Below are 26,597 nucleotides of genomic sequence, written 5' to 3' on the forward strand. Positions count from 1 at the left end.
ATGAGATGTAAACGATACTAATTATACTGGGGGGTGTCCCAGCACCTCTCCCCCGTTCTGGGCGAGACTATAACCCCTAACTAAACCACTGTTGGGTGCTTGGGAGTTTGGCTACAACCCAGTTTGCAGGTCTGCACAGGTATGACTATGTAGTATAGATTCCTGCTCACTGGGACACAAACATGCACTTCAGTGTTAGCTCCTGCAGGGTGTGGTAGTGGTGCACGCCTGTAATCCCAGCATTCGTCAGATTGAAGTAGGAAGATTGTTGCAAGTTCGAAGCCAGCATGAATTATGTAGTGAGACCCTGTCTCAAAAATGTTAAAACTCCTGCATGCCTGCTACAGTGCAGGTGCGGTGCTTGTGCTGTGATACCTGTGTGTACACGTGCGGAGGTATTCACAGCATACACCTCCACACGCGGGGCACATGCCTGTGCACGCAGGCTTGCAGTGTGCACGAATAACCCATGGCGGTACGCATGGAGCGCTCGCCCTCGGCCTCTAGGGCGGCATCCAGGAGCCCCTCGCCTCCCTACCCACTTCCTTCACCGCAGAACGCAATATTTTTATCGGCTTCTGTTCAAGGAATTGGGATGAGAGGTGACAACCAAAGCTAAAGACTTGAAACTGATGAAGGGAGCATCCTGGATTCTGGATCAGGAGCCCAGGCCAGAAGCAAGGACCTTACAGCGCGCTTCCCTTGGATCTTGGTCGAGTACCAAAGTGCGTGCTACTAGGTGGATTCCCAGACAAGTCCGCATTCACAACTATGCGCAACACAACGCGAGCGCCCGCGTGCATACGGACTCTCCAGGAAGAAGAGGGGGCTCTGACAACTGGCACTCTGGCTAGGGGAGGGGATTCGCCAAACCCGGGAAAGCCCCGCCCATAGCCCCAAGAAGGCGCCTGCGCATTGCGGTAGACTAGCCTTTTCTCACGCCATGAAATCTCCCCTGGGTGGAGCGAATGCGCACGCGCCAATTACGCCTCCTGAAAAGAAATCACGTGACAGCGGGAAAGCGTGGCAGCTGCGGGAAGAACCTTCCCCTTTAGCGTCCCCCTCCCCGCCCCGAGCCGTAGCGCCAATAATGACGTATTTCCGCTTCCTACTCTTTTTTTTTTTTTCTTCTTCTTCTTCTTCTTCCGGTCCTCGAGGACGGCGGGCCTGGCTGGTGTTCTGCTCTAGCAGTGGTCGTGGAAGGAGGCAGTAGTCATGGCGATGTTTGAGCAGATGAGAGCGAACGTGGGCAAGTTGCTCAAGGGTATCGACAGGTCCGAGCTCGGCCGAAGGGAGCGCTCAGGCCCAGCGGAGTGGAGAAGAGGGATTCCGCAGACAGCAAGGGGGGGGGGCTGGGCTTGCCAAGGGGTGGGTTTCTCTGTCACTGTACGGCCGAAGGTCGTCTTGGAGGACAGGTTTACGGAGACCCCACGGTAAAGGCTTAGAGGCAAGAGAGCGTCTGCCATTCTGTTTCTGTAATCAACTGCCTGTTTCTCTGTTCCTTGCTTTTTCAGCCCCTCGCTCAGCTCCTCATTAAAAAGAAACCTCTTAATGGTTTCTTTGCCCCACATGTCATTCATTCAACATAGGTTCATTGACGTCCACTCTCAGTGCCTGGCAAGCCACGAGTCTGGCTTTTATGGGCAGAGTTCCCTTTTCAAAAGGGAGACAAGCGCGATAGTAGACTGGTAGCCAGGAGGTGTCCGGGCCAAACTGGGGCAAGCAAAGGCCTGGAAATTCAGGAACGACTTCGTGGGGAGGGGCGATTAGGCATTGACTTAGACAGGAGATGAGTCTGGACCCGTGTGGAGACCTACAAGATGAAGGTAACAGTTGTGTTCAGGAGGCCATGTACACAGGCTGCACTGACTGGTTGAGATTGGGAGGCATCCTAGTTAAAACCCAGAGCTCCAACGTGATGAGAGCCTAGGATAGAGGTCTGGGTGTGAGCAAGTTTTGTAAGAGGTTTTAGAGCTGACTATTGAGAACCCCCGTGGCTGGGTTAGATTTAGAGGCAAAAGAAAGAAGGGAAAAACAGGTCACAATTACCCCCTTGGAACCCTAAAAGTATGGGTTTTAGCTGCTGTCTCTTCCATTTTCCTGCTTGTCTAGGTACAATCCTGAGAACTTGGCCACCCTGGAGCGCTATGTGGAGACCCAAGCCAAGGAGAATGCCTATGATCTGGAAGCCAACCTGGCTGTCCTGAAGTTGTGAGTGTCTAGTCTGTCCCTACCCCTTGTGCCTGCACAATTAGCAAGGTGCCACTCCCAGCATGGAAGAGGGTTGCTGGGGTAGCCTGCAGGATGTGCCTTGTCTTTGGTATGCAAAACTAGGAAGCCAAGAGAGTTGGGGATTTTTTTTTTTTTTTTTTTTTTTTTTGGTCTTTTTGAAACAGGGTTTCACTATGCAATTTAGGCTGACACAGCCTCCTGAGAGCTGGAATTACAGGCATGTGCCACCATGTCTAGCTTAAAACTAATTTTTAAATGCATAAAAATGTATTTTAACAAGTAATTATAGATAAACAGTCACGTACTTGCTACCCCACATCTGGTTTGCAAAAGCGTTAATAGCACCCTAGGCCCTATACCCATATGCTCAGTCCCTGACCAACCACCATGCTGATAACTGCAGATACTCATGGCCTGGCCTTTCGTGATTGTTTACCACTCGTACTTGCATCTGGATTAGCTTAGCTCAGGTTTGTCTCCTTTGAACTTGACACAACTGTAATCAAATAGCATGAGCTCTTTTGCATAAAATATCTTCCACTTGCCTCTGGGTTGTGATGCCTATCCAATTTTTTTTATGTGGATTTGCTTATTCTTTTCTTTTGGACAGTCTCTTGCAATATACTTCAGTCTGGCTTTGAACTCACTTTGTAGCCCAGCCTCACCTCAAACTTGCCTCAGTCCTCTTGCCTCACCCTCCAAAGTGTTAGGAATAGCAGGCTCTGTTCTTACTATCTGTTTCTTTTGTGTTCTTCCCCTTTGGGTGCTTTCTTGACACTACCAGCTGTATAGTTTTTGTCAACTGCATAGCCTCTGGGTTCTCATCTGTAAAATGGAGAAAAGTGTCTGTGATGCCTGCTATGCTGCAGGCTCTGTGTATGTTATCTCAATTGCTATATTGCCCCTGAATGGCAGATGTGAGTTTTGTGAGTCAAACCCAGGGCCTCATGCATGCTAAGCACACAGTCTACCACTGATCTATACTTCCTCTTTAGAAAGGGAAGAAACTGAGGCACTTAATTAAAAACTTAAGCAATCCAAACCAACCATGGTGGTATACGCCTATAATCGCAGCACTCTGGGAGACTGAGGCTGGAGAATCACAAATTTGAGCCACGCATGGGCAATTTAGCAAGATCCTGTTTCAAAATAAAAAATTAAAAAAGGAGTTGGGCATGATGGCACATGTCTGTAATCCCAGCACTCAGGAGGCTGAGGCAGGAAGATCATTGTAAGTTCAAGACCAGCCTGGGCTACACAGTGAGCTCAAGACCAGTCTGCACTGCATAGTGAGATTCTTTCTCAAAAAGACAAAAAAACAAAACAAAACAAAACCTTTAAAAAACAGCTTGGGATATAGCTTAGTACAAAAAGACCTGAATTCATTCCCTAGCACCATGGGGAAAAAGAAAAAAGCAGGCCAAGGTTACTCAGGGGAAAGTTTTAAGCATCCTACTCCAGAACCTTACCACTGCTGTTTCTGTCCTCTGTTAAGAATCACTTGATAGTGTCTCTTGTACAGTTGTGAGGATGAACTGTACCCATCTCCATAGAGAGGTTAAGGTTACACAGTCAGAAGATGTGGGTGGGGCTGGAGCCCAAGTTCCAGACTCAAGCAGCAGCCGTTACCCAGTGAGTCAGGGATGTGAAGGGGTCACTGTTGCTATGTCTCCTGTTGCCCTTCCCAGGTATCAGTTCAACCCAGCCTTCTTTCAGACCACAGTCACTGCTCAGATCCTGCTGAAGGCCCTCACCAACCTGCCCCACACAGACTTCACCCTGTGCAAGTGCATGATCGACCAGGCGCATGTATCCTTCCAGGGCCAGAGGGCGCTGAGGCAGGGCTAATGATACAGCACCAAGGGCCTTTCTGGGCTCATCGTGGCACGGGGGTGGCTGGCAGGGGTGGGGTCTGTGCCTTCATGGAACTCTCAGGATCTAGTAAGGAGGCACAGGTTTCCCTACTAGTCACAGCTGGGATGGGCAGATCCCTGACTGCCTGTAGGGTTAGGGAAAGGCTCTCAGAAGAGGGAGGGAAGGGGAGCCCAGGGAAGCCAGGGCTGGAGAGGGAGGGGGATCCATACATGGCATATGAAGGTCACAGGTGTCTTAGGTGCAGTGCAGCTAGACTCCAAGGCATTGGGCAGCTGAGAAGCTTTAGGGCTGCAGGCTGTGGCCATGATTAGTGCTTCAGAAAGAATCCTCTAAGGTTGCCAGCTGAACAGAGAGCCTCCAGGCGGGAGGCTGTGGGGGCAGCCAGGCAAAGCAGAACTGGCTCGTCAGCTAAGCCAGGGCAGGATCCATCATATATGGGTGTCCTCAGCTGGCCTTCCATGGGTTTTGAGTCCCTTAACTTAATCTGGTCTTTTGTGGCTGGTCCAGATGAGCCGCAGCTTTTTTCCAGTCATTTGATAGACTCAGCAGTCTCCCACACGTGCCTGGCAAAGCAGGTGCGATTGGGCTGGGGTGTCACACCTGCCTGCCCATTGGTTGCTAAACTGAGATACCAGAGAATTGATTGAACCCACATTACCAGATGTGTCCACTGGGGTTCCAAGTATTGAATGGATCCCAGTATATGGTTGGGCTACCTTTTATTTCATTGTCCCCATCCCTGGACTTGTAGCTTGTTACTTACTTTTGGCCATTTGGACAGTGCTGTGATAAATGGCTTTTCTTCTGCCTCCGGCCGCAGGGAAAATAAGATGTGAGATGGCTTCAGTTCCCAGGTCTTTCTTCTTTTTTTCTTCCAGTGTTTTATTTGATGTTTTATTTTTATGACACTGGAAATGAAACCTAGGGTTAGATGCTTGCTGGGCAACTGCTCTGCCACTGAGCCACACCCTCGGCCTCCAGCCCTTTCTCTGAACTGAACTTTTGGAAGAGAGGGCCTAGACTAAGAAGGTAGGTGGAGAGAGGTGATCTAGGACAGGGAACCCAAGTCTCTATGGGTTTGGGGCCATTTTCTTTTAACAGTTCCCCTACCAGCAAGAAGAGCGACCTATTCGTCAGATTTTGTACCTCGGGGACCTGCTGGAGACTTGTCACTTCCAGGCCTTCTGGGTAACTTCCCTTAGTTCCAGGGACAGGGTGGTGACCATGGAGTGCAGCATATTAATAGGAAAGAAGGATGTGGTGCACCTTTGACTTCCCTGGGCTCGGTGCTCATGCACAGGAAGCACCAGCGTTCATAAGTGACCCTGTGCCTGCAAACTCGGGCTGACCCCATCCTTTGTCACCAGCCATTAGGAATGCTGTCCTTATCTTCTGTCTGGAGCTTAGCCCTCACATCTGCTGTTTCTGAGTGGGAGACCACATGGCCTCCTCGGTCTGCACTGCTCCTGCCAAAGCCACCTTCCTGTTTCTCCCGAAAGCTCCTCTTCCCAATCTGGAGCTCCTGTGCCCGCTACTTCCTATACCATTTTGTGGGTCCCAGCCCTCAGGTGGCTGTGCCTAGCTGTTTTGAATAATTTCTTTCTTCCTTCTACCATGCTTTCCTGCCCTCATTCTGAGATTTTGAAAAGCCAGGCTGACCTGATGCTGGTGCAGCTGGCTTGTCCTCCACCCGCCCTGAGCCCCTCAGTACCAGGTATCCCGGGCTGGCTCCCTGCATACTGGCCTGGGAGAGGTTTCAGAAGCACTGATGCCAGTACTGGGCTCCTGCGTGTGCAGGACTCAGTGCATGTAGTTGTGTGTGGTCCCAGCTTTGGGATTCTAACATGTTAGCCCTGGTGATTCTGGCATTGAACCAAGGTGGGGAGCCACTGCCTTCACCCCGTCCTCACCACAGTTCTTCCTTGAGTTTACCCCAGCTCTTTCTAGATCCCAAGCCCAGTCCAGAGCATCCTCTACTTTGTCATTTCTTGAGCCTGAGCACAGTTCTGGGCTTCTGTCAGGTCCCTTGGACTGTGCTTCCTCCTTAGACCTGTGTGCCTCCCCACAGACCTGTCTGTGGGGCCGCAGAGCACAGAGGCCCTGTCCTCCTGGCCATGTGCTCCCACAGTGCTTCCCACATGCTCCAGGGTAGACCTCATACCTTATCTCATCCCTTTTTCCTACTTCAACTTATAACCAGGGTTCTTGCTTTATGAGAAACCAGGAAACGAGCAGAACTTCTAAGTGTTTGCAAGCCCTCATGTCTTAGGGGCAGCGCCCTGCATCTTTCTCTGTTTCAGCAGGGGCCAATGTCTCAGGCTGCCCGTTCGCTCGCTCCCAGTGAGGCACACCACAGCATTTTCCCCGCTTCCCCTGACATCAACCTTGCCCTTCCCTTCCTGAGCGTGATGGTGCACACACCTGTAATCCCAGCTACTTGGACGCTGAGGCAGGATGGTTGCAAATTTGACCCCATCTTGAACAACTTAGTTGTTTCGGAAGACCCTACGTCAGTGATGGTGAACCTTTTAGAGAATTTAGTGATACAAGTAAGCTGCTGTGGCACACCTGCCCTAAGTTCACCATCACTGCCCCATATCAAAAACATGCTTTTTTTTTTTGGTCTTTTTGAGACAGGGTCTTGCTATGCAGTTCAGGCTGGCCTTGAGCTCTCTGTAGCCCAGGCTGGTCTCGAACTCACAGTGATCCTCCTGCCTCAGCCTCCTGAAGGCTGGGATTACAGGCATGAGCCACCATACCAGGCTCAAAAATACGCCTTTTATAAAAAAAAACTCCCCACTCAAAATCCCAGCACTGAAGAGGCTGAGGCAGGAGCATTGCTGAACGTTTGAGGTTAGCCTGACCTACATAGCAAAACCCTGTCTCACGAAAAAAAAAAAAAAAAAAAAAGCTAAAAAAAGAAAAGAAAAGCTTTCCTTTCCTAAGTGGTTTCTGCTACCACAGAAATGGAGAATAAAAAAATCCTCCCTAGACTTTCACATTCCCCACAAGCACCACCACTCCCCGTTCTACTCCCTTTTGCAGTGCTTCTGGCCAGGGGATGTGCTGTCTCAGTCTGCCTGAGTCTTTCCTGGTTCTAAACCTCGAAAAGTCCTTTGACCCGGTACTGATTTAAAAAAAAAAAAAAAAAAAAAAAGCGTATCCTAAACCTCAAAGACTAGAGGCAGCACCAGGGTTTGGGGTCTGCAGTGGGCCTGAGCGTTCCTGCCGTGTTTGGTGGGATACATTGGACCCTTTGAGGACTTGTCCTGCTCATCCATGCTGGAGACGTCAGATGGCTCTCCACTAAGTGAAACAAAACGGGAGGCTCCCTTCCCAGAGTCGCTCAGCCTGCGGAGACAGCTTGTCCGTGCTCTACACTTGAACCCACCCTACCAGGCCACCATCACTCAGCTTCTGGGTGGCTGTTGAGGTTTCTCCCACCTGCCTAGCTGCTTTCGCCCCACACAGTGTGCTCTCGTCCCCTGCTCCTGTTGGAGGGAGCTCTCGCTGAGAGTGACATTGAACAGAAGCCTGAAAGAGCTGAAGGTGCCACCCCTGGGGGAGGAGAGTATGAGATGCAGAATAGCAGTGCAAAGGGCCGGGGGTGGGCAGGGCCTGGTGAGCTGGGGAGGCCTCTGTGACTGGACCTGAGCAGAACTGACAGGTAACACAGACCAGCTTGTGGGGCTTGCTCAGAGGTCTGCCTTTTCTCTGAGATAGAAACGATCAAGATTCCATGACCGAGCGCGGTTGTCTGATCTATGTCTGTCCCTGCTTTTTGCTGTTCTGCCAGCTGGGTTTAAACCACAAATCATTTAGCTGCTGTAGGTCTTGATGTCCCTGTCTGTAAAATGCACAGTCACAGGAACTTATGTCATAGGGTCACACACAGAATGTACCATGTGTGGGTGAGTGGTCACGTGTTGGCTGCTGGGAACAATACTAGTGTCATGAATGTCATGCTTGCAATACTGAGTACACCATTCCCCTGTCAGCAAGCCCTGGATGAAAATCTGGACCTCCTGGAAGGTATAACTGGCTTTGAAGACTCCGTCCGAAAATGTATGTCCCTCTGAGTTCTTCAAGGGAGGGCTGGGATGGGGATCAGAGTCCTGGGGGACAGCCCCTCACCACTGCCTGTTCCCTCTCTCCACAGTTATCTGCCATGTTGTGGGGATCACGTACCAGCACATAGACCGCTGGCTGCTGGCTGAGATGCTCGGGGATCTGTCAGGTGAGGCCACTGGGCTCCTTGTGATAGTCTGGGAGGTGGGGTGGTAAGGGACAGTGGCCTCTGCTAGCTTCTCTGATGGACCATCCCAGCCTCTAGGCTGTCAGTAGGGGCAAGCCCAGGGAGGAAACGGGTTTGTCTTCGAATGCTCCAGTCCTGGGGAGAGTCCTTGCACCATTTATGATTTATTCCTGTGGCAACTAATTATTTTGTCTTTCTTGAGACAGGGTTTTGCTGTGCATTTCAGGCAGGCTTTGAACTCACTTTGTAACCCAGAGTGGCCTCAACTCATAGCAATCCTCCTGCTTCAGCCTGCCAAGTTCTATAACAGGCATGCACCACCACGCCCAACTAACTACTTGAATTCTGACCCCACTCCAGATAGCATTCTGGGCTCTGGGCAGTGAGCACAAGAGAAAACCTCAGAAAAAAATGTAGAAGATTACAAACACAACTGGGGATATAGCTCAGTGGCATAAGCGCCTGCCTGGCAAGCACAAGGTCCTGAATTTGATTTCTGGTGCCAAAAAAAAAAAAAAAAAAAAAAAGAGAGATTACAAACATTACAAGTTTCATGTCTCGTGATTGATGGTGTGAAAGACAGCAAGTCAGTGCATCCAGAGGGTGGTGTTTGAACAGTAGTGTGGGCTGAGGCGGGGTCCTGAGGATAGGTACCTGAGAAGATCTGGAGCAGGGCTTGCTTGTGGTTCACAGGTGGCTGGGTGCCATAGCAGCAGAGCAGTGACTGGTGTGGGCAGAGGTGGCTGGAAGGGAAGCTCCAGGACCTCAGGGGTGTCTCTGCAGGACGTTTTTTCCCTGAGGGAGCTACAGCCATAGGAAGGCTCTTGAGCATGGAAGGTTCTGACCAGATTGATGCTTTTAAAAGACCTCCAAAAACAGAATGTTTGTGTGCTTATTTTTGCAAAAGAAAAAAAGCCAAGTAACTAAGGAAAGCCAGAGGTGGAGGTACACATCTGTAATCTTAGTGCTCTGAGAGGCTGAGGCACGACTGCACAGTCAAACCGGTTCCTGCCAATTAAATGACTTAGAGAATCGTAAAATGGGACTGCAGATGAGTCTCAGTGCAAAGGCCCTGGGTTCTATCCATGATACCACACTAACCGAGGTAGAGATAAAAGCCCTGTCTAGGAAGGATAAGAGTGCTAAGTGCGCCCTCTGGTGGCGGTGTTGAGCCACAAAGGAGGCGAGACCATCTGGCTGCTGCTGCTGCTTTCCAGGCATGAGATAGCAGCGGCAGTTGGCCGAGGAGGGTGTCCTGGCTGCTGAATCTTGATCCCTGGCCTCCCTGACACCACACTGCTACAGGATTCAGCTGACTCGTGCCCCTGTGCTGCTTGTGTCACCTGCAGACAGCCAGCTGAAGGTGTGGATGAGCAAATACGGCTGGAGTGCAGATGAGTCGGGGCAGATCTTTATCTGCAGTCAGGAGGAGAGCATTAAGCCCAAGAACATTGTGGAGAAGATTGACTTTGACAGTGAGTGCTGGCTGAGGTCTCGGGCTGTGGGGCCGGGGCTGGGGGGAGCTCTCCATGGAGACGGGCTGGAAAACGTGCACTCTAAACTCCAGGGCCTATCACAGGGGTACCTAGCCAGGGAGGAAAAGGGGGTATACTGGGTGTCCTGTTTGATAATGCACAATGAGATATCCCACGGCTAGTGGGGCTGGCAGGTGTCACCATGCTTACCTGTCCCAGACACTCTGTCCCTTTGGCTGTCCTCTATCCTAGGGCTCCAGGGGCCTCTCAGGCCTTGAAGTCCAGTTAGTGGGTAGGAATCTGAGTTCTGAACTTTGTAGCTTTTGTGCCTCAGTTTTCTCATTTTAAAAAATGGACAGGAAGTTGGATGTGGTGGTGCACACCCATAATCCCAGCCAGCAGTCCAGGAGGCTGCAGGAGGATTGCAAGTTCTAGCCCAGCAAGAAGAAGCTCCAAGCTACCATAGTGATAATTGCAAACTCCATGTATTTGGTGCCAGGCATGGTTCTAAGCACTTAACCCAGTTGCCCTATAGGGGAAATGAGGAAACTGAGGCATAGAACTGTTGAGTAACTTGGGCCTTTTAGAGTCCCAGGCTTTTTGAGGCTTTTTGTTTTGTTTTTAAACTACTGATGCAGGGCTGGGAATGTAGCTCAGTGGCACAGCACCTGTCTGGCAAGCACAAGGTCCTAAGTTCCATTTCTGGTACCAAAAAAAATAAATTTAAAAAAATAAACTAGGGGCTGGGGATACAACTCAGTGGCACAAGTGCCTGCCTGGCAAGTGCAAGGTTTGATTCCTGGTATCCCCCAATCTACTGATGCAAACTACCTTTGATAGTAACGTGGGTATGGGAAGGGCTTGTGATCACTCTTCGGGGATCTGATGTTATGTCAGGGCAGGTGTTTTGAGGTTCATCTCTTGGCCTTCCCAGGTTAACCCTGTGTCTCTTCTCTACAGGTGTGTCCAGCATCATGGCCTCCTCCCAGTAGCTGCAGACCTTCAATAAAGACTTGTTGGCTCAGTTCCATGTAGGCTTCCTGCTTTTTTCCCCTCGGCCAGCAGAGGCCGCCCAGGAGCTGGGTTTTATGCCCAGGTTGGAGTCCCGCTTTCCCCCTCATCACCCACCTTCCTGACCTGGCAGGTTCAGGTGGGGAGGGCAGCAGTGAGTCAGCCAGGAGGAGAAGCTGTGAATGGCTGTGTGGCCTGGAGCGTGGCTCTACAGGAGTGGAGGGCGGCTCTGTGTCCACATCCTGCTCCATTCTGTGTCCTTGGTCCAGGGCCCCAGCCCCTCTCAGCCTCCATTTCCTCCTCTGGATTGGTGAGGACAGAGTGTCCTGCGATCGTGAGCCACGTGTTGCCCAGGTTGTGGTTTGGACTTCAGTCCTCAGGAGGCAGAGACTTTGATCAGAAAATTAGGACTTCTCTCAGAATTAACTAGGTATTAGAGGAACAGCATTCTCAAGTCTGTCCCTTGATCGATGTTTGTTTTTTGGTTGTGTTGTGTTGTTTTGTTTTGTTTTGTTTTGTTTTCAGACAAGGTCTCACTATATAGCTCAGACTGGCCTTGAACTCAATTTTGTAGCCCAGGCTGGCCTTGAATTTTCAGTGATCATCCTGCCTCAGCCTCTCCTGAGTGCTAGGGTTATGTGCATGCGCCACCACACCTGGCTGCAGGGTGGCTTTCACTCATGGGAGTTCAGGAAGCATTGCAGATTGACCTTGTGCTGATGATTTCCCCACAGCCTGTCACTGCAGTGACAGAGAAGGAGGTGAAATGGCATGTGGGCACTGCCCAGGTGTGTCCTGGCAGTGCCATTGCATGGCATTCTGACGTTATACCCCATTCTGAGCACCGCTGTGGGCTCCTTCCTGCTCCCTGTGCCGCCCAGCATTCCAGGGAGGCCTTGCAGGGTGGAGCCAGCAACCTTTGCCCTGGGTTAGACACCAGGAACTAGGAAGTGGCCCAGCCCAGGCAAAACAGGAATGTGGCTGCTTGTCAGGAGCTCCTCTGGTAGAGCACTGCAGGACTGGGATTGGCAGGCCACCATTCCTCTGGGTGGGACAAGGGCACTACCTTGTCCCTGGTGTAAGGTGTAAGGTGTGCCCTGTACAGCTGGCTATCACTGCTATCACTGCTGTGTGGTTAGGAATGAGCCCATCCTTTCTGGTGGTGGCATCTCGTCCAGCTTTGGCAGCCTGCCTTTACTCCAAGGGGCCCATTCTTTGAGCAGCCTTCCCCAGTCTTCTGGGGAAGACTTGTAGGTGCAAACCCCAGCCTTGTGGCTTTTTGGTGTGTTAGTTTGCCTCTCTGGGCCTCAGTTTTGGCACTGAGGAGAGTCACAACTGTACACCCTTAAATTCTAAGCCAGATGTGGTTCATGTCTGTAATTCTAGCCCTCTGGGAGCCTGAGGTAGGAGCACAGCATGGGGTGGGGGCTGGGTTCAACCTCCTGTGTTGGAAAAAAGTGAATTAATGCTTGTGAAGAGTTTGGAACACAGCTTGACATACGATGAGAGATTGTAAACCTGCTGTTCCTCCACACCGCTGCTCAGCAGCTTCCACAGCCAGTGGTACTGAGCCTGTTCTCTGTCCCATCTGGGAGGACACAGCCCTCTCCAGTCTGTTACCTTTCTTCCCCTCTGCACCCCAGATTTTGAGATGGGGTCTTGCTGTGTAATTGAGGCTGGCCTAGAATTCAGTGGCAGTCCTCAGGCCTCAGCCTCACAGGTGCTAGGATTACAGGTGTGCACCACCACACCTGGCACCAGTTGTCTTTCCTGAGTAGTGTTAACAGATGCAGGAGGCTGCACAGCTCAGGGGTAGGACAAGTTTTGCTCAGCATGTATGAAGCCCTGGGTTCCATCCCTAACACACACAGATTAAAACTAAAACCATGGGATACAGCATTTAGTTCTGACTGGAGGCTCAGTGGTAGACAGAAATGGTGACATAAATGTACATGTAGCCAGGCTTCTCTACACCTTGTGATCCCAGCACTTGGGAGATGGGCAGGAGGATTGCTGAGTTCAAGACCAGCCTGAGATGTATAGTGACACCCAACTGAAAAAAAGAATAAAGTCCGTTTGGTCCCTTTCTGCCCTCTTCCTTTGGACCCTCAGTAGACATGTCAGTTATCACCATGCTGGATGGCTACCAGGAAGTAGCGTCAAGGTTGCAATTACAGGGAGCCCTTTAATCTGGCTGGGGCTGCCGCCATCTCTGTGCCTTTGATATAGGAAGTTTCTCAGAATTCACAGGGGAAATCTGGTGGCCCAGCACCCAGGCTTGCAAGGGGTTCCACGCCCAGCAGGAGGGGCCACCTCAGACCTCAGCCTGTGTACCTGTGGACTCTGACCAGGTCCCACAATCATTCGGGATAGTCTTGTCAGCTTGCCTTTCCTGTGGTACTTGCTTTGGCAGGACACGTCTCTCCAGCCTCACAGGGATGTGCCCACTAATACCGCTGTCCCCTCAAGTGGCCTGATCCAGCCCTCTGACTGAAAACCCTATTTCCCATTGCATTTAGAATAAAAGTTCTGGGTCCATCCAGCCTGTCGCTCAGTGGTAGATAGAGCATTTCCTTATATGCTATAGACCCTGTCTTCAGTCCCGTGCACTGCAAAAACCAATTTCACACCAAGGTTTTACACTCATTCACTTATCTGTTTAGGATTGATTAAGCTTCTTTCCGCCAGACCTGCTTCAGAGGTAGGGATACACAGGTGAGTGGAAGAGCCCCCCTCCCTCAGAGGCTGAAATGCCTGCAGAAAAAACAGATAAGATATAGGACAAATAACCAGAATGTTAAATGATAAGTACTGTGAACAAAGGTACAGGGATTTTTTTTTTTTTTTTTTTGAGATGGGGTTTTACTGTGTAATTCAGGCTGGCCTTGAACTCTGTAGCCCAGGCTGGCCTCGAACTCAGCAGTGAACCTCCTGTCTCAGTCTCTGAAGTGCTGGGATCACACGTGTGCACCGCTGTGCCAGGATTTTTCTTTTTCTTTTAGTGCTGGGGTTTCAACTCTGGGCCTTGTACATGTGAGGTAAGCTCTACCACTGAGATGCCCAGAGCCCGAGGATCCTATTTTAATCTTTATTTTCCTTGTATTAATATAATAGTTCCTATTAACCTTACAAAGTACAAGGTTTCTTTTTTTCTGGTACAAGGATTGAATTCAGAGCCTTCTTGCTGAGCTACATCCCTGGCTCTTCTTTTTGTTTACTTTTTCTGATGCAGCATTTTGCTAAATTGCTCAAACTAGGCTTAAATTTAGGATCCTCCTGCCTCAGCCTCCCAGAGTGCTGAGATTATAGGCATGTGCTACCAACAAAATACTAGGGTTTAATGTGTGTATTTTGATTCTTTCCATTCCTTGGTGCTCTTGACACTCCCCTCTGCCCCCCCTTATTCCTTTCTTTTTCTTTGGTCTTTGGTCTCCTTCCTACTTCCGTGCCGTCTTCATCTTCCTCAGATCCCATTAGGGAGAACATGATGCAGTTGTCTTGCTGAGCCCACTTTATTTCTCCCATCAGTGATCTCTGATCAGGATGCTATTCTATATGAGGTGGGCAGGGATATCACCATACAGGTGGTATTTCTGAGGAGACCTGCAGGAAAAGAAGGCTGTGAGCCATGGAGACCCAGAATCTGGGGAGAAAGTGTGGTAGGGATAAGAACCTGTCGCCAGGGGCTGGGGATTTAGCTCACCGGCATAAGTGCCTGCCTTGCAAGCAGGCAGTCGTGAGTTCGATCCTCGGTACCGATAAAAAAGGAAAAAAACAAAAAATGCACACACAAAAAAGAACCTGTCGCCAAACCTGGTGTGGTGGCCCATACTTACAATCCTAGCACTCTGGGAGGCTGAGGCAAGAGGGTGGAAAATTTGAGCCCAGCCTGTCTCAAAAGAGGCTAGGCATGCTGAGGATTTAGCTCAGCAACATAAGTGGCTACCTGGCATGCAGGAGGTCAATGAGTTCAATACTCAGTACTACAAAAAGGGATGGGGGGGATATAAGTGTATAGTCCCCTCATTCAATCCCCAGTACCAAGTATCAGCACTTGTCATTATGTGCAAAGATTTTGCAGTCAAGAGTAGTGTCTGCTGTGCTGGAGGATCAGTGAGGCCAGTGATCTAGGGGGAGGATGGGAGGTGAGCTGGGAGAGACATGGGAGCCAGCATGTGGAACACTTTGGGGTCTGGCTCAAGCCCCAGGGCTTCTACTGCTTCAGAATCTGCACAAGAAGCTGGCATGGTGGCAGACAGCCCAGACAGGGACATTGCCAGTTTGAATGAGCCTACCTGTCATCTTAGGTCTCATTTTTTAGGTCATGAGCAGTCCCCAGAAGATACGTCAGCAAGCTACAAGTCTGCGACTTCGACCATTCCCTCAAAAGCCCAGAAAAAAGCTTTTTTTTTTTTTTTAAAGCCTGTTGGCCTGTGAGAGACTGTTCTCCTTGCAGAAGTCCCTCTCAAGTTTAGCACGAAACCTCCCTGGCTGATGTGGTGGTACACACTTGTCCAGCACTCGGGCTGAGGCAAGAGGATCAGCTTGTAATTCGAGGCCAGCCTGCATTACATAGCAAGACCCTGGCTCAAAGAAACAAAAACAGCAAAAAAGCAGTAAACCGACGTGGACTGTTGTGTTCTCACCTTTTTTGCACTCACTCACTGGCACACACCCATAATTATAGGTCCTTGAGAAGCTGAGGCAGGAAGATTGCAAATTCTACCTGGGAACTTTGATTTAGCAAGACCAGGCTGAAACTGAAAAGAAGTAAGAGCAGGGAATATAGCTCAGGGGCAAAGGCCTCATGCTCAATCCCCAGTACTGCCACCAAAAAGAAAAGTCAAGGTTGGTGGCACAGTCCTGCAATCCCACTGCTTGGGAGGCTGAGGCTAGCCTGAAGTACATAGTACAACCTTGTCTCAAAAAAGACAAGCCAAAACTAAACCAAAGAAACCCCCTACAAAACAACAGTACACAACAACAAAAATCCCCAAACAGACAGACAAAACAAGCTAGGCAGGGCCAAGCCAGGGCAAGCTGCTTCTGTAGGCTTCTCCTCTTTCCTCGGCCTGGGCATTCTTACTCTCAGTGCAGGGCTTCAGGAAGGCTCTGGGCAGAGCAGGAAGAGCTGCGATCTGACTCCTGTGCTTCAGGCTCTGTCCCAGATTCTTGTGGAAAAGATAGTGTGAGGGCTGCAGGAGGCTGCTACAGAGGGCGGATGGAACCAGGTGGAGCACAGGGTGGGTGCAGGAGGAAGTGGGTGGGTTCTGGTTCTGCAGACAGTGGAGATGGAATGACCAAATTTCCTAGCAGATGATACAGGCTGTAAAGAGCAGAAATAAAAGATGACACAAGGTTTTTCTGGGCAGCTGGAGGATGGGAGGGGGGCGGGCCGTGAACTGAGACCTGGATGATTGTTGAGCAATCTAGCTTAGGGCAAAGATCAAGAGTTTGGCTTTGATTCTTTTTTCTTTCTTTCTTTTTTCTTTTTCTTTTATTTTTTTTTTTGAGACAAGGTCTCACTAGCCCAGGATGGCCTCAAACTCACAGTGATCCTGTCTCACTGAACTCTAGCCAGGCTGGCTTCAGACTCAAGAGCCATCTTTCTGCCTCAGCCTCTCAAGTGTTGGAATTAAATATGCGTGCACCACCTTGCCTGGCCATGGCATGCTTTCTTATTTAGCATTCAGGTGCAACAAATATTTATTTACAGTACTGGAAATTGAACCCAAGCCCGCATTTTTCTTTTCTTTTCTTTTTTTTTTTTTTTTTTTTTTTTTGGTACTGGGAATTGAACTCAGGACCTTGTGCTTGCCAAGCAGGTGTTGAGCCATTGAGCTATATCCCTGGCTCTCCTACTTTTTTTTTTTTTTTTTTTTCCCAGAGAGGTCTCTAAATTGCTAAATTGACTAGACTGGGCTCAAACTTGTTATCATTCTACCTCAGTCACCCAGCAGGCTGTGCTTACAGACAGCCTGGTACTATGCCTGGCAAAAAAACAACTATTTATTGGATGCCTACTGTGAGCTAGACCATGTTTATTGCATTGTCAGAATCTCTGACTTTTGAAACCGTCTTCTAGTGAGAGGGAGCCAAACAAAATGTTAAGGCTCTGGGGAAAACATGAGTTGAAACAAAGTGTTCATTCTGGACAGACTTCATGGTGAAGGTGGACGTTTGAACAGAGACCTGAAGCTCACAAAATAGATGATAGAGCCAAGTGCAGATCACTGATTCAGCACTTAGGAGGCTGAGGCAGGAGTGTCCCATCTAGGCAGATTCAGGTCCCACCTGAGCAGTTTAGCAAGACCCTGTCTCTAAAAATAAAAAGGGTTTGGGGCAGTAACTCAGTGTGAGACCTGGGCAAAACAAGGACATGGGAGTTAGGTTAGACTGGAACAGGTACTGGCTGACTAGGAAGCGGGAATATTTTTGGGGATATGGGTGTCTTCATTCATGCCGCAAGCACTTACTGAGCACCTACCTCAATGTGCAAGCTGTATTCTTGGGCACTAGTCATATAGTGAGTGGTAAGTGCAATTAACCTGTCAGTTGTCAAGTGACCTTGCAGTGGAGAAGGGCAACAATAAATAAGCAAACAGATATAAATGGCTATATTAATAAATTTCTCAAAAGTAAATATTTAAAGATGGCAAAGTGTGGCATCGCATGTCTAATCCCAGCACTCGGGAGGCTGAGGCAGGAAGATGGCCCACCAAGTCCGAGGACAGCCCGATGACAAAGTGAGTTCAAGGCCAGCCTAAACTGCATAGTGAAACCTGGTCTCTAAAAGACACACAAAAAAGTATTTCAGGGCAGAGAAGGTTAACGCTCGCGGCAGAGAACCGCCTTATGAATCATGCATAAGTTTGCCCGCCCACAAGCGAATGACGTGCGCGTTCACGTGCGAGACCGGGCCCGGCACGTACCCGAGCAGAAGGGAAGCGTGGAAAATTGAATTGTGCGCAGGCGCTAAGCTCCCGGGGGCAGCCTGGGCTCCTCAGGTGCGCGCGCGGGAGGGCGGCGGCGGAGGCGAGGTGCGCAGGCGCAGCGTCAGTGCGCAAGCGCACACGGAAAGCGGGCTGAAGCAGCTAAAGCGGCGGCGGCGGCGGAGGCTCCAGCATAGGGGCGGGAGCTGAGGCGGGAGCGGACAGGCTGGTGGTCAAGCGAGAGGCGGCAGCATGGTGGACTACCACGCGGCGAACCAGTCGTACCAGTACGGCCCCAGCAGCGCGGGCAATGGCGCTGGCGGCGGGGGAGGCATGGGCGACTACATGGCCCAGGAGGACGACTGGGACCGGGACCTGCTGTTGGACCCGGCCTGGGAGAAGCAGCAGCGCAAGGTGTGCGGCACGGGCTGGAGGGGGGCTTCCAAGGGAGGCCGGGCGCGCTGGGGAGGAGGTTGGAGGTCCAGAGAAGGAATTGGAGGGTTTGATGGGAATCGTGAGTCCCGAGAAGGAATTGGCGGGCCTGGAGAGGGCTTTGAAGTCCTGAAAAGAAATTCTAGCGCTTACGGAGGGAATTGGGAATCCGAAAAAATAATTGGTGCCCGGCTAAGGTATATGGGAATCTATGAAAAGGAATCGACAAACCTTGCGATGGTTCGGAGCGTCTGGGTGGGGAACTGGGAGAACTGAGTAGACGGAGAGGCTAAAATGGAATTGGAGTCTGAGGCGGGATCCAGTGTCAGAGGGCGGGTTGGGAGGGCTGAAGGGGAAGACGGAGGCTGGGAAGGGAATTTGTGGGCCATGGTGGAATGAGAGGTCTGGAAGTCTGAGTATAGAGACGGTTCTTGGGAGTACAGAGTTTGAGGAAGATCAGAACTGGGGGAGCTTAGACTGGGGCGGGGGGAAGAGCCAGAAAATCAAAGGTGGAGTGGGGGACCAAGGAAGGGTTGTAGAGTAAAGAGGGACAGGAGCACCAGGGAGCCTGGGTAGATGAAAGGAATAGAGGAGCTAAGGGGAAAAGGTCCGAAGAGACATGGGTTTAGGGTGTGAGAGTGGGTAGGGAGGGGTGCTGAGGAGGTCTCGGGACTAGGGGTCTGATGAGGGACTGACAGGAGAACTTAGGGGCCTGTGGGTAAGATGTTTTTGGAGGAGTGAGATTTATTTGGGATGTTTGAACAGAAAAGAAGAGATCAAAAGATAAAAGGAGTTGATGGGTGAAAGCTAAAGGAGGAACAGTATTTGGAGGTATTTGAAAGAGGTTTACGGAAAGTTGGTGAGATTGGGAAGCTCAGCAAAAGGTGGAAAGGGCCTGAAGAGAAAGTGAGAGCAGTGGGAGGGAATGTGCGCTGGAATGGTGGAGGATGGGAGCGAGGTTAGTTTAGGGAAATAAAATCTCCTTAGAGCAAAGGTGTAGTGGACAAACTGAAAAAGGAATAGGGGTGGGTTATTTTGGGTGAGAAAATAAGAGGCCAGGGAGAATTGTATCTTTTTTTTTTTTTTTTTTTTTTTGGTCTGAGAGCTGGTGGTAAAGGGATCCTAAAGCAAGAGTGCATTTTCTGGTTTACTTGGAAGTTTGGAAGGTCCTTTTGGGACTCAGAGGTGTAAAGGGAGTTCAGAGGTATAACAGGGGCCCAGGGAGAGTGTTGGAAGCTGGTAATTTAGCATGGTTGAGAGAGGGAGCTCTGAGTGATCCAAGAGAGGATTTGAGAGTGTGTGGGAAGAGCTAAAGAAAGGAGCGAGTTGAGTGGGCATGTGTGGGGAGGGGGTGTACAGAAGAGCTGTGTGAAGAAGGTGGGAAGTACTTAAAGTTAGAAGCATTTTATGTGTTATGGAAATCTGGATTTTCCTGTCATATTTGTCGTTGATCAGTCCTGTGGCCTTGTGCAAGATCCTTGATATCTTAGAATAATTCTGCTGTTTGTAAAATGAGCAAAGGTATCAAAAAGCACCTTGGTAATTCCCCAAAGGTGGATGTGGGGCTTTGAATGAGGGCTCTGAGGACGTGGGAGAGGAGTTTGGTGGAGATGTTTCAGACTCAAAAGTGAAGAATGACTGGAAGTATGTAGTGGGCATGAGTTGGTGTTTTGGGCTGAGCACAGGCAGCCCAGTCTGAGGCTGGCGGAGAAAGTGGGAGGAGGAACTGTTTCCAGGGCAGCCTGAGGTGGGGCCTGGCATAACCTTGGCTGAATTATCAACGTCAGCTTGAATGTACTCATTGGTCCTGATGGGGGGGGGAGGTGGTGGTGGCTTCCTGTCCTTTGCCATTGCCCCACCTATCTCTGGGTGAGCCTATTGAGATAGCTGCTGCTGAAATGCATTGGGAGGGGAAAGGAGATCATCCTGGAATCCCAGCAATAATTTATTGCACGAGGCAGTGCAGGGTTGGAAAAGGCCGAGGATTCCCAAGAGGCTTGGAAAATTGGGAAGGGACCAGTGGGCTACAGCATTCAGTTTTGAGAATGCTTTGGATCTGTCTTCTCCATCTCTAAGCGCTTGGGAAGATGAGCCCCCACCCTTTTTTCTCAGGTGGTGCTAGTAGGAGACCTTCCTTTTCCTGTCTTCTCCTCTCCCTAAGTGACTCCTTTTGCTAGCTCTTTTCTTCTCCCTCCGAGAGTTAGGGTGTGTCTGTCTTAGTGGTTTTAGTCTCCCTTGCCCACAGGGTGAGGCTGGCACACTGAATGTTGGGTGGGAACCAGGTCTACCGGAACCCCAAGGCCTCCATGCGTGCGTCATTCTCCTTCCTGCTTCCCAGCTCCCTTCTTCCGGGGCCAGTCGAGTTTGCAGGAAAGGGTGGCTCACAGTGTCCTCTAAAACCAGCTGCTTTAGATTCTCAGCAAGGACCAAGTTCTAGTATGCCCTACCTTATACCTATGAGAGCAAATATTTACACTTAGCTGTTCTGTCAGGGAAACACTGCTTCACCTCTGTGTCCTTTCCCCTGTGGAGTAGTCGTGGTCCTTGGGTGTCACGGGGAAAGGAGTACACCATTTTATACCATTGTCTTCCCAGAGAACCCACCACCCTTACCTACCCTAAATGGGCTGGGTGATCATTTTTAATGGTTGCTTTAGGGAATGTTGCTTTAGGGAATGACAGATTGCTCTTGCCAGTCCATGGGCACAGAAAGAGTGACGGTCTTATACATACATGATTCCTGGGTCCAGAACAGCTGAAGCAGGTGTTGACCCAACTTGGAGAATGTGTCTCATGTCTACCTGGATGCCCTTTGCTCTGACTTTCTAGGGGCCTCAAAGTGTTATCTAATAAGTAGGTTATGCAACAGTTGTTACACGCAAAGGCTTGGAATATTTTCCTGGGGGGACAAAGGGTGGTTTGGTCTTTGAGGAAGTAAAAAATGCGTTGGATTCAAGTGATCCTCCCTTCTTACCCTCCAGAGTAGCTGGGATTACAGGTATTCTTGGGTAGTAAAGAGTCCACAGTATCCCTTCTCAGTTTCTAAAGAGAACTGAGTAGCCTTGTTATGCCCTGCTTTCATGGAAGGGTGAAATCTTTTTGTTCGTTTATTCTTTTGTCTTTTTGGGACAGGGTCTCTGTTGGCCTGGAAGTCACGCCAGTCCTCCTGCCTCAACCTCTCAAATGGGGTTACAGACCTGTGCTACCATACCCTCTTTAGGTTAGATCTTTTGACAAGTTAGCCTGTGACTTCTCGTCATGAGAGAACAGACCTTGCCTGCTAGCCTGTTTGTTCATTGGAACATCTTTATTTGGAGGTTTAGACACTGACCTTTGACTTGGGCTGTTTTAGATATGAGTTAGTTATTTGAAAGTTCTGATTTTGTTTTTCCCCAAGTAAGTCTTGGTCTTGGTCTCGGTCTCGTGTGTGTGGTGCGCTCTTGCTTTCTTGTTTTCTTTCTTTGATGGAGGCCCTAAAATAGCCATCTGTTATTTCGTTCCCTTGCTCTTATTGCTTGCCTGGCTATGACCAACAGGTCCTTAGGAGTTTTTAAAATTGAATAACATGCTTACAAAACAACAAGTTACTAAACTCAGTTGGCCTCCACAAATAAACTCTACATGTCCTCTTGAGCTGTGTGGGGACAGCCACTCAGCCGGTAGAATTCTATTCCTTTTCTCTCAGAAAACGTTTTTACTTTTCTTTTCTTTCTTTTTTTTTTTTTTTTTTTTTTTTTTTGGTCTTTTTCTTTTTTATCAGTACCAGGGATCAAACTCACAACTGCCTGCTTGCAAGGCAGGCGCTTATGCCGCTGAGCTAAATCCCCAGCCCCTTATAATGACTTTTCTAAGGACATTGTAGGATGGCCTTTGAGCTCACACGTGGTTGGGAGTTGATGTCTGGTGGGTGTGAGTGGTGCCTACCACTTCACCTCATTTTTGGTTGATCAGGTTGTGGGCCTGCTTGAGATTACTCTGTCTTTTGAAACACCTTCCTTGCTTCTAGTTTCCCAGCTCCACAAGCAGGCTACTTTGGCAGCAAGGAGCTGACTCACTTTCCAGTTGTAACCGGTGCTTCAAGCTATCTTTTTTTTTTTTTTGTCTTTTTCCTTTTTATTGGTACTGGGGATCGAACTCATGACTGCCTGCTTGCAAGGCAGGCGCTTATGCCACTGAGCTAAATCTCCAGCCCCAAGCTATCTTTTAATGGTAGCCAGTTGGTAGGCCTCAAGTGCGCTGCCTTGTTGGAAAGTTGGGTAAAAATATTGGAAGAAACAATCCAGGAAGTAAAGTTAGGTTTTAGGGTTCGTTCAGGTGAGATGCAGTCAGGGAAGTGAGTTAAAAGATAGCCTTGTACTCAAGATGTCCTCTTATTCAGAGGGGTCGCAGAGAACAGAAACCAGCCTGTATCCAGTCTAAACAAGCTTCTGGCGTCTTCCAGTTCTATTGTTTGAACACTCTGTGGCCATGGCAGACTTTGGCCAGACAGCACCCTTTTTCAGAGTTAACTGAGTGCATAGTACAAGTTATCTGTCAGTGCTGTCTAGCAGATGACAACATGGAGAATGGAGCCAAAAAAACAATTGATTTGGGAAGGCCCAGGGAATTTGAGACTGTTGAGGTGAACACTTAGGCTTTTGCTCTACTGATTTATAGTGTGCTGGGAATTGCACAAGCCTTTGACCACATCTTAGGGTTCATTAAAAACACAATTGCTGCTGCTGCTGCTGCTCCTGTGTTTTGAAGGGGGTGTGGATTAGCAAACAGCTGTTTGCTTTGGTACCTCTTGCTCCTTGAAGTTTCGAATAGCCAGAATAGCAACACGGGTGCTCTCTTCTGAGGGTCTTGGTATGTTCTAGATCAGAGTTTCCTCTAGCTTTACCTTTGTTTTCTTTGCTCAGTGAAGTCCAAGTTCTCAGCAATCACATTGTACTCCCTTCCCTCAGTTTCCTTCAGCTTCTTTTATTTATATATTTAGTTTACAGAGTAACTAAACACTCATGTTACTTTGTTTAACACTTTTCTTTTTTCATGGAAATAAGTGGCAAGTGATAGCAAGTTGGTAATTCACTGGCTGAGGGAACTGAAACACTGACCCATTAAAAGGTAGCGGGAAGTCTCTACTTGAGTAGATACAAATAACTTCATGCAAGTGTGAAAGAAGTCTTTATTTCAGGGGTAGTTTGAGAGCCCAAGATTAGTCTCCTTTAAGGCCGGTTTAAACTTTGAAACATCAAAGAAGAGTTATAAGGAAACTTAGTTTTACAGTGTTGGCAGTGTAGGCGCCAGAATTCGTTATAGAGTGTCTGAAAGTGGCGGTGAGTATCACTTTTCTTCAGGGAGGTTTATGAGTTACATTTTAGTCTGTATCCCAGATATCAAGGAGTGCAGGGCTCAGTGAATTAAAAGAGAAGCCAAACCATTTTAAATTCTAGCCTTCACTTAAAGATTGATCTTGCAGGAGTTAGGGGTGGGGAACAGGTAAACCAGCTAGCTGGGAAGGAAAAGACAGGACTCTTCGAGAAAGTTAAATTGTTACACACATTTAATAGACATAAATTCCCTTAAATCACTGCTTGGGATGTTTCATCCTAATTGCAAACCTCCCTGGCACTATAAAAATTCCTGAGACATTTGTTTTGGTGTTGTGCCTTTTTTGGTTTCATCCCCCCTTTTGTAAATATCAGAGGCATTAACTTGGAATGGCCTTGGAAAGTCTAGAAGCAGCCTGCAGTAATATGCTTGACTTCCATTTCATTTTGCCTACAGTTCCTCTGAAAGAGGCTAGTGATCTTTTCCTTAGATGGGATATATTGAAGTGTTATCTAAAAGCCAACAGATTACATTTACTTGAGATTTGCTATTTGCCAATGTTGGCTCCTGTCTTCCTGTGGGGAGACTTTCCCCATATACATACTTCTTCCCCTTAAGAGTGAGGGACCATCCTGTGTTTCTAGGAAGGATAGGACTGTGGTTCTTTTTTTTTTTTTAATCAGTACCGGGGATCAAACTCACGGCCGCCTGCTTGCAGGGCAGGTGCTTATGCCCCTGAGCTAGATCCCCAGCCCACCCCACCCCCCCCTTTAAGACTGTGTAGCCCAGGCTGGCCTCAAACTGGTAATTCTCCTGCATCAGCCTCCTGAGTACTGAGATTACAAGCATGTGTCACCAAAGTACTGCTCCAGCCAGACCATTCTATCTATGCAGATCTCTACTTTTTCAACATCAGTGTGATTTTTTTTTTCCATGCTCACTTTTAGTTTTATATACTTAATAATTATCATTAGGACATTTTTGAAATTTGTAATGTAAATATTAAGAGGAAAATTGATATGAGTATGGTAAATGGAAAATCTAGCTTTCCTGAGCATAAATAGAAGGAAACTGCAAAAATAATTGTATTGAAAGCAAAACAGAGTTGCTAATTTCTAGCTAGGAGAGTTTGGCTTCTAAAAAGAGTTAAAAAGAGATTGATATGTGAGCTGAGGTGCTAAAGACCCTCAGTACCAAGCTGAGACCTTTTCTTTTAAATCACCAGGTTTACAGGTAAATCAAAGGGATTAACCCTCTCAGGGTGATGCAAGGTTTAATTTAGTATGTAGATAATTTGTAAAATCTCCCACCTTGCATGCCACACTTTAGGAAAACTTCTCTCTGACCTTGGAAATACCTGTGGAGGTAGGCAGGCAGTGACTTCCCCAGGACACATAGCCCCTTGCCCTTTGCACCATTCTGCTATAGTAGAATTGCACATATTGCCCATAATTGGATAACTATCCATCTTTGCTTTCAAGCTTTAGGGTGTATTTGGGTTTCGATATTTAAGACACCAGGTCACATCATTAATGTAAGAACTGTGGGTTTTATCATTTGCGTCTCACGCTTTCAGTTTTCTTAAAAGTCCAACCATTCCTGTTAGTAAAGCATACTGTTGTCCTAGGGGATATTTGAGTCCTATATTCTGAAAGGAGAGCTGTGCTCTGCTTCTGAGTTAAGAAAGGCTATTTAAATGTTTTTGCTTCAAATATCAGAGCAGAACACATTCCTTGTTTTCAGTGGAACTGGACAGGGAACAGGAGTTGAAAGTGGCAGTTACGGCCCTACGGAGCACAGTGAAATTGACTTGGAAATTATCATTGTGGTGTTGCAGTGATTGAATCCGATGCTCGATCACAGCAGTACAATAGCATTTGTGTGTTGGGCTTCAGGCAGGAATAAAGAAGACTTTGTGGTTTGTTTTAAGCTTTTTAAAGGCCCCCCTGCCAAGCTGTAGGATTGAGTGATGTCTGTCGCTGGCTTTCTAGTAGGTTTTTCTTTTCATCTTTTACCCCTTCTGATGGCTTTTGAGAGTGGGTGGAAGCCACAGTGGATCGGAAATAGCCAGTATCTTAACTCCTCCAAGTCCAAAGGGGTAGTGCATTTGGTTTTTTAATCTCCTAAAAGCCCAAGATAAAAGAGTATATTTCACCTCTTGAGTAGTAATGACTGATTTCAGTTCTAAGAATGTCTTAATTAGCAGCCATCCAGAATGAGGGAGGACACAGCAGGAAATGAAATAGATGCACACTTCTCTCTGGTGTGCTTCCTTTTAGTGGTGGAGAAAGAGTTTGACTTTAGGAGAAACATCACGCACGGCAAGAACCTTACAGGTGATTCAGCATCCAGGCATTACTGGGACAATGTTGGAGGGGGTGTCACAATAACAGAATGTATGGGTGTACACCATGGATTATCAGAATAACGGGCCTTCCATGGCAGAGAACCAAAGACAGTGTGAGAAGCTGACTTCACTCTGTGCAGGTGTAAAGGGTAACGCATCAGTGCTCTGCGATGTCTAAACCTGGGTGTGAGTAAAAGATGTGAATAAAAGGTATTTAGTTTACCATGGAAATGTGTGGCCTGCTTACTCTTTGGATGAGTGCCACCATGTCCAGAGGTAGCACTAATGGTGGAATGTTGGGTCCCTGGGCTGAAAAATGTTGCTGTCCACCAGGTACTTCAGATACTCCAAAGGCTAAGGCAAGAGGATCTCTTCAAGGCCAGCCTGGGCTACCTAGTGAGTTCAGCTGGAACTACATACACCACAAGATCCTGACCAAAAAAAGAAAAAGAAAAGTTCCAGTCAGATGGTCTGGGATAATATCCTCATTCCCCACAGCCATCTTGGAAAGGAAAGTAGGGGTCTCTGTCCTCCAGTGAGGAGTTGGGCCAGTCCCCTACTCTGTCAGTAATGAGATGTGCATTTGAAGCAGCTAATGCCTTTGTAGCTGGCCCATGTGCATGTTCTCTAGGCCAGCATGGTGAACCTTGTAGGATTTTCGGTGATGACAACCACATATGCCATAGGTTCACTACCACTGTTTTAGGCATTTAGAGTTGGAATCT

The 26,597-nt window shown here is 48.6% G+C and overlaps 2 protein-coding genes across 7 annotated transcripts in view; both read left to right on the forward strand.

Moving 5' to 3' along the window:
* Nucleotides 1-1,094: 1,094 nt before the first annotated feature.
* Eif3k (eukaryotic translation initiation factor 3 subunit K) lies at nucleotides 1,095-10,867 on the forward strand. 2 transcript variants are annotated; one of them, XM_013149899.3, is made up of 8 exons: nucleotides 1,095-1,274; nucleotides 2,113-2,211; nucleotides 3,921-4,041; nucleotides 4,596-4,682; nucleotides 8,106-8,172; nucleotides 8,267-8,344; nucleotides 9,712-9,837; nucleotides 10,798-10,867. In XM_013149899.3, the coding sequence occupies exons 1-8, from the start codon at nucleotides 1,216-1,218 to the stop codon at nucleotides 10,827-10,829; spliced, it is 669 nt and encodes a 222-aa protein (XP_013005353.1). In that variant the 5' UTR covers nucleotides 1,095-1,215; the 3' UTR covers nucleotides 10,830-10,867. The 2 variants fall into 2 exon arrangements, with proteins under 2 accessions (XP_013005353.1, XP_003467292.1); XM_003467244.5 differs by lacking the exon at nucleotides 4,596-4,682 and adding an exon at nucleotides 5,221-5,295.
* A 7,043-nt stretch (nucleotides 10,868-17,910) lies between these two features.
* Actn4 (actinin alpha 4) overlaps nucleotides 17,911-26,597 on the forward strand; it is a 70,224-nt gene continuing 61,537 nt past the window's right edge. For 2 of the 5 annotated variants that reach the window (XM_003467246.5, XM_003467247.5), the window contains exon 1: nucleotides 17,912-18,194. In XM_003467246.5, the coding sequence (XP_003467294.2) occupies nucleotides 18,033-18,194 (162 nt within the window). In that variant the 5' untranslated portion in view covers nucleotides 17,912-18,032. Of the gene's footprint in view, nucleotides 18,195-26,597 lie in introns of all 5 variants that reach the window. The other 3 variants (XM_005002548.4, XM_023564030.2, XM_003467245.4) reach the window with 3 other exon arrangements.

Source organism: Cavia porcellus, unplaced genomic scaffold, assembly GCF_034190915.1.
Source record: "Cavia porcellus strain 051 isolate PalLab524CR breed Dunkin Hartley unplaced genomic scaffold, mCavPor4.1 scaffold_7, whole genome shotgun sequence".
In the NCBI taxonomy this organism is placed as follows: domain Eukaryota; kingdom Metazoa; phylum Chordata; class Mammalia; order Rodentia; family Caviidae; genus Cavia; species Cavia porcellus.

What these genes read in the sequence shown, in the direction of transcription:
- Eif3k (XM_013149899.3), top strand. Translation starts at nt 1,216, where the DNA reads ATGGCGATGTTTGAGCAGATGAGAGCGAACGTGGGCAAGTTGCTCAAG. An exon ending in TTGCTCAAGGGTATCGACAG is followed by an intron (nt 1,275 to 2,112) that starts GTCCGAGCTCGG and finishes CTGCTTGTCTAG; the next exon opens with GTACAATCCTGAGAACTTGG. An exon ending in GATGCTCGGGGATCTGTCAG is followed by an intron (nt 8,345 to 9,711) that starts GTGAGGCCACTG and finishes TGTCACCTGCAG; the next exon opens with ACAGCCAGCTGAAGGTGTGG.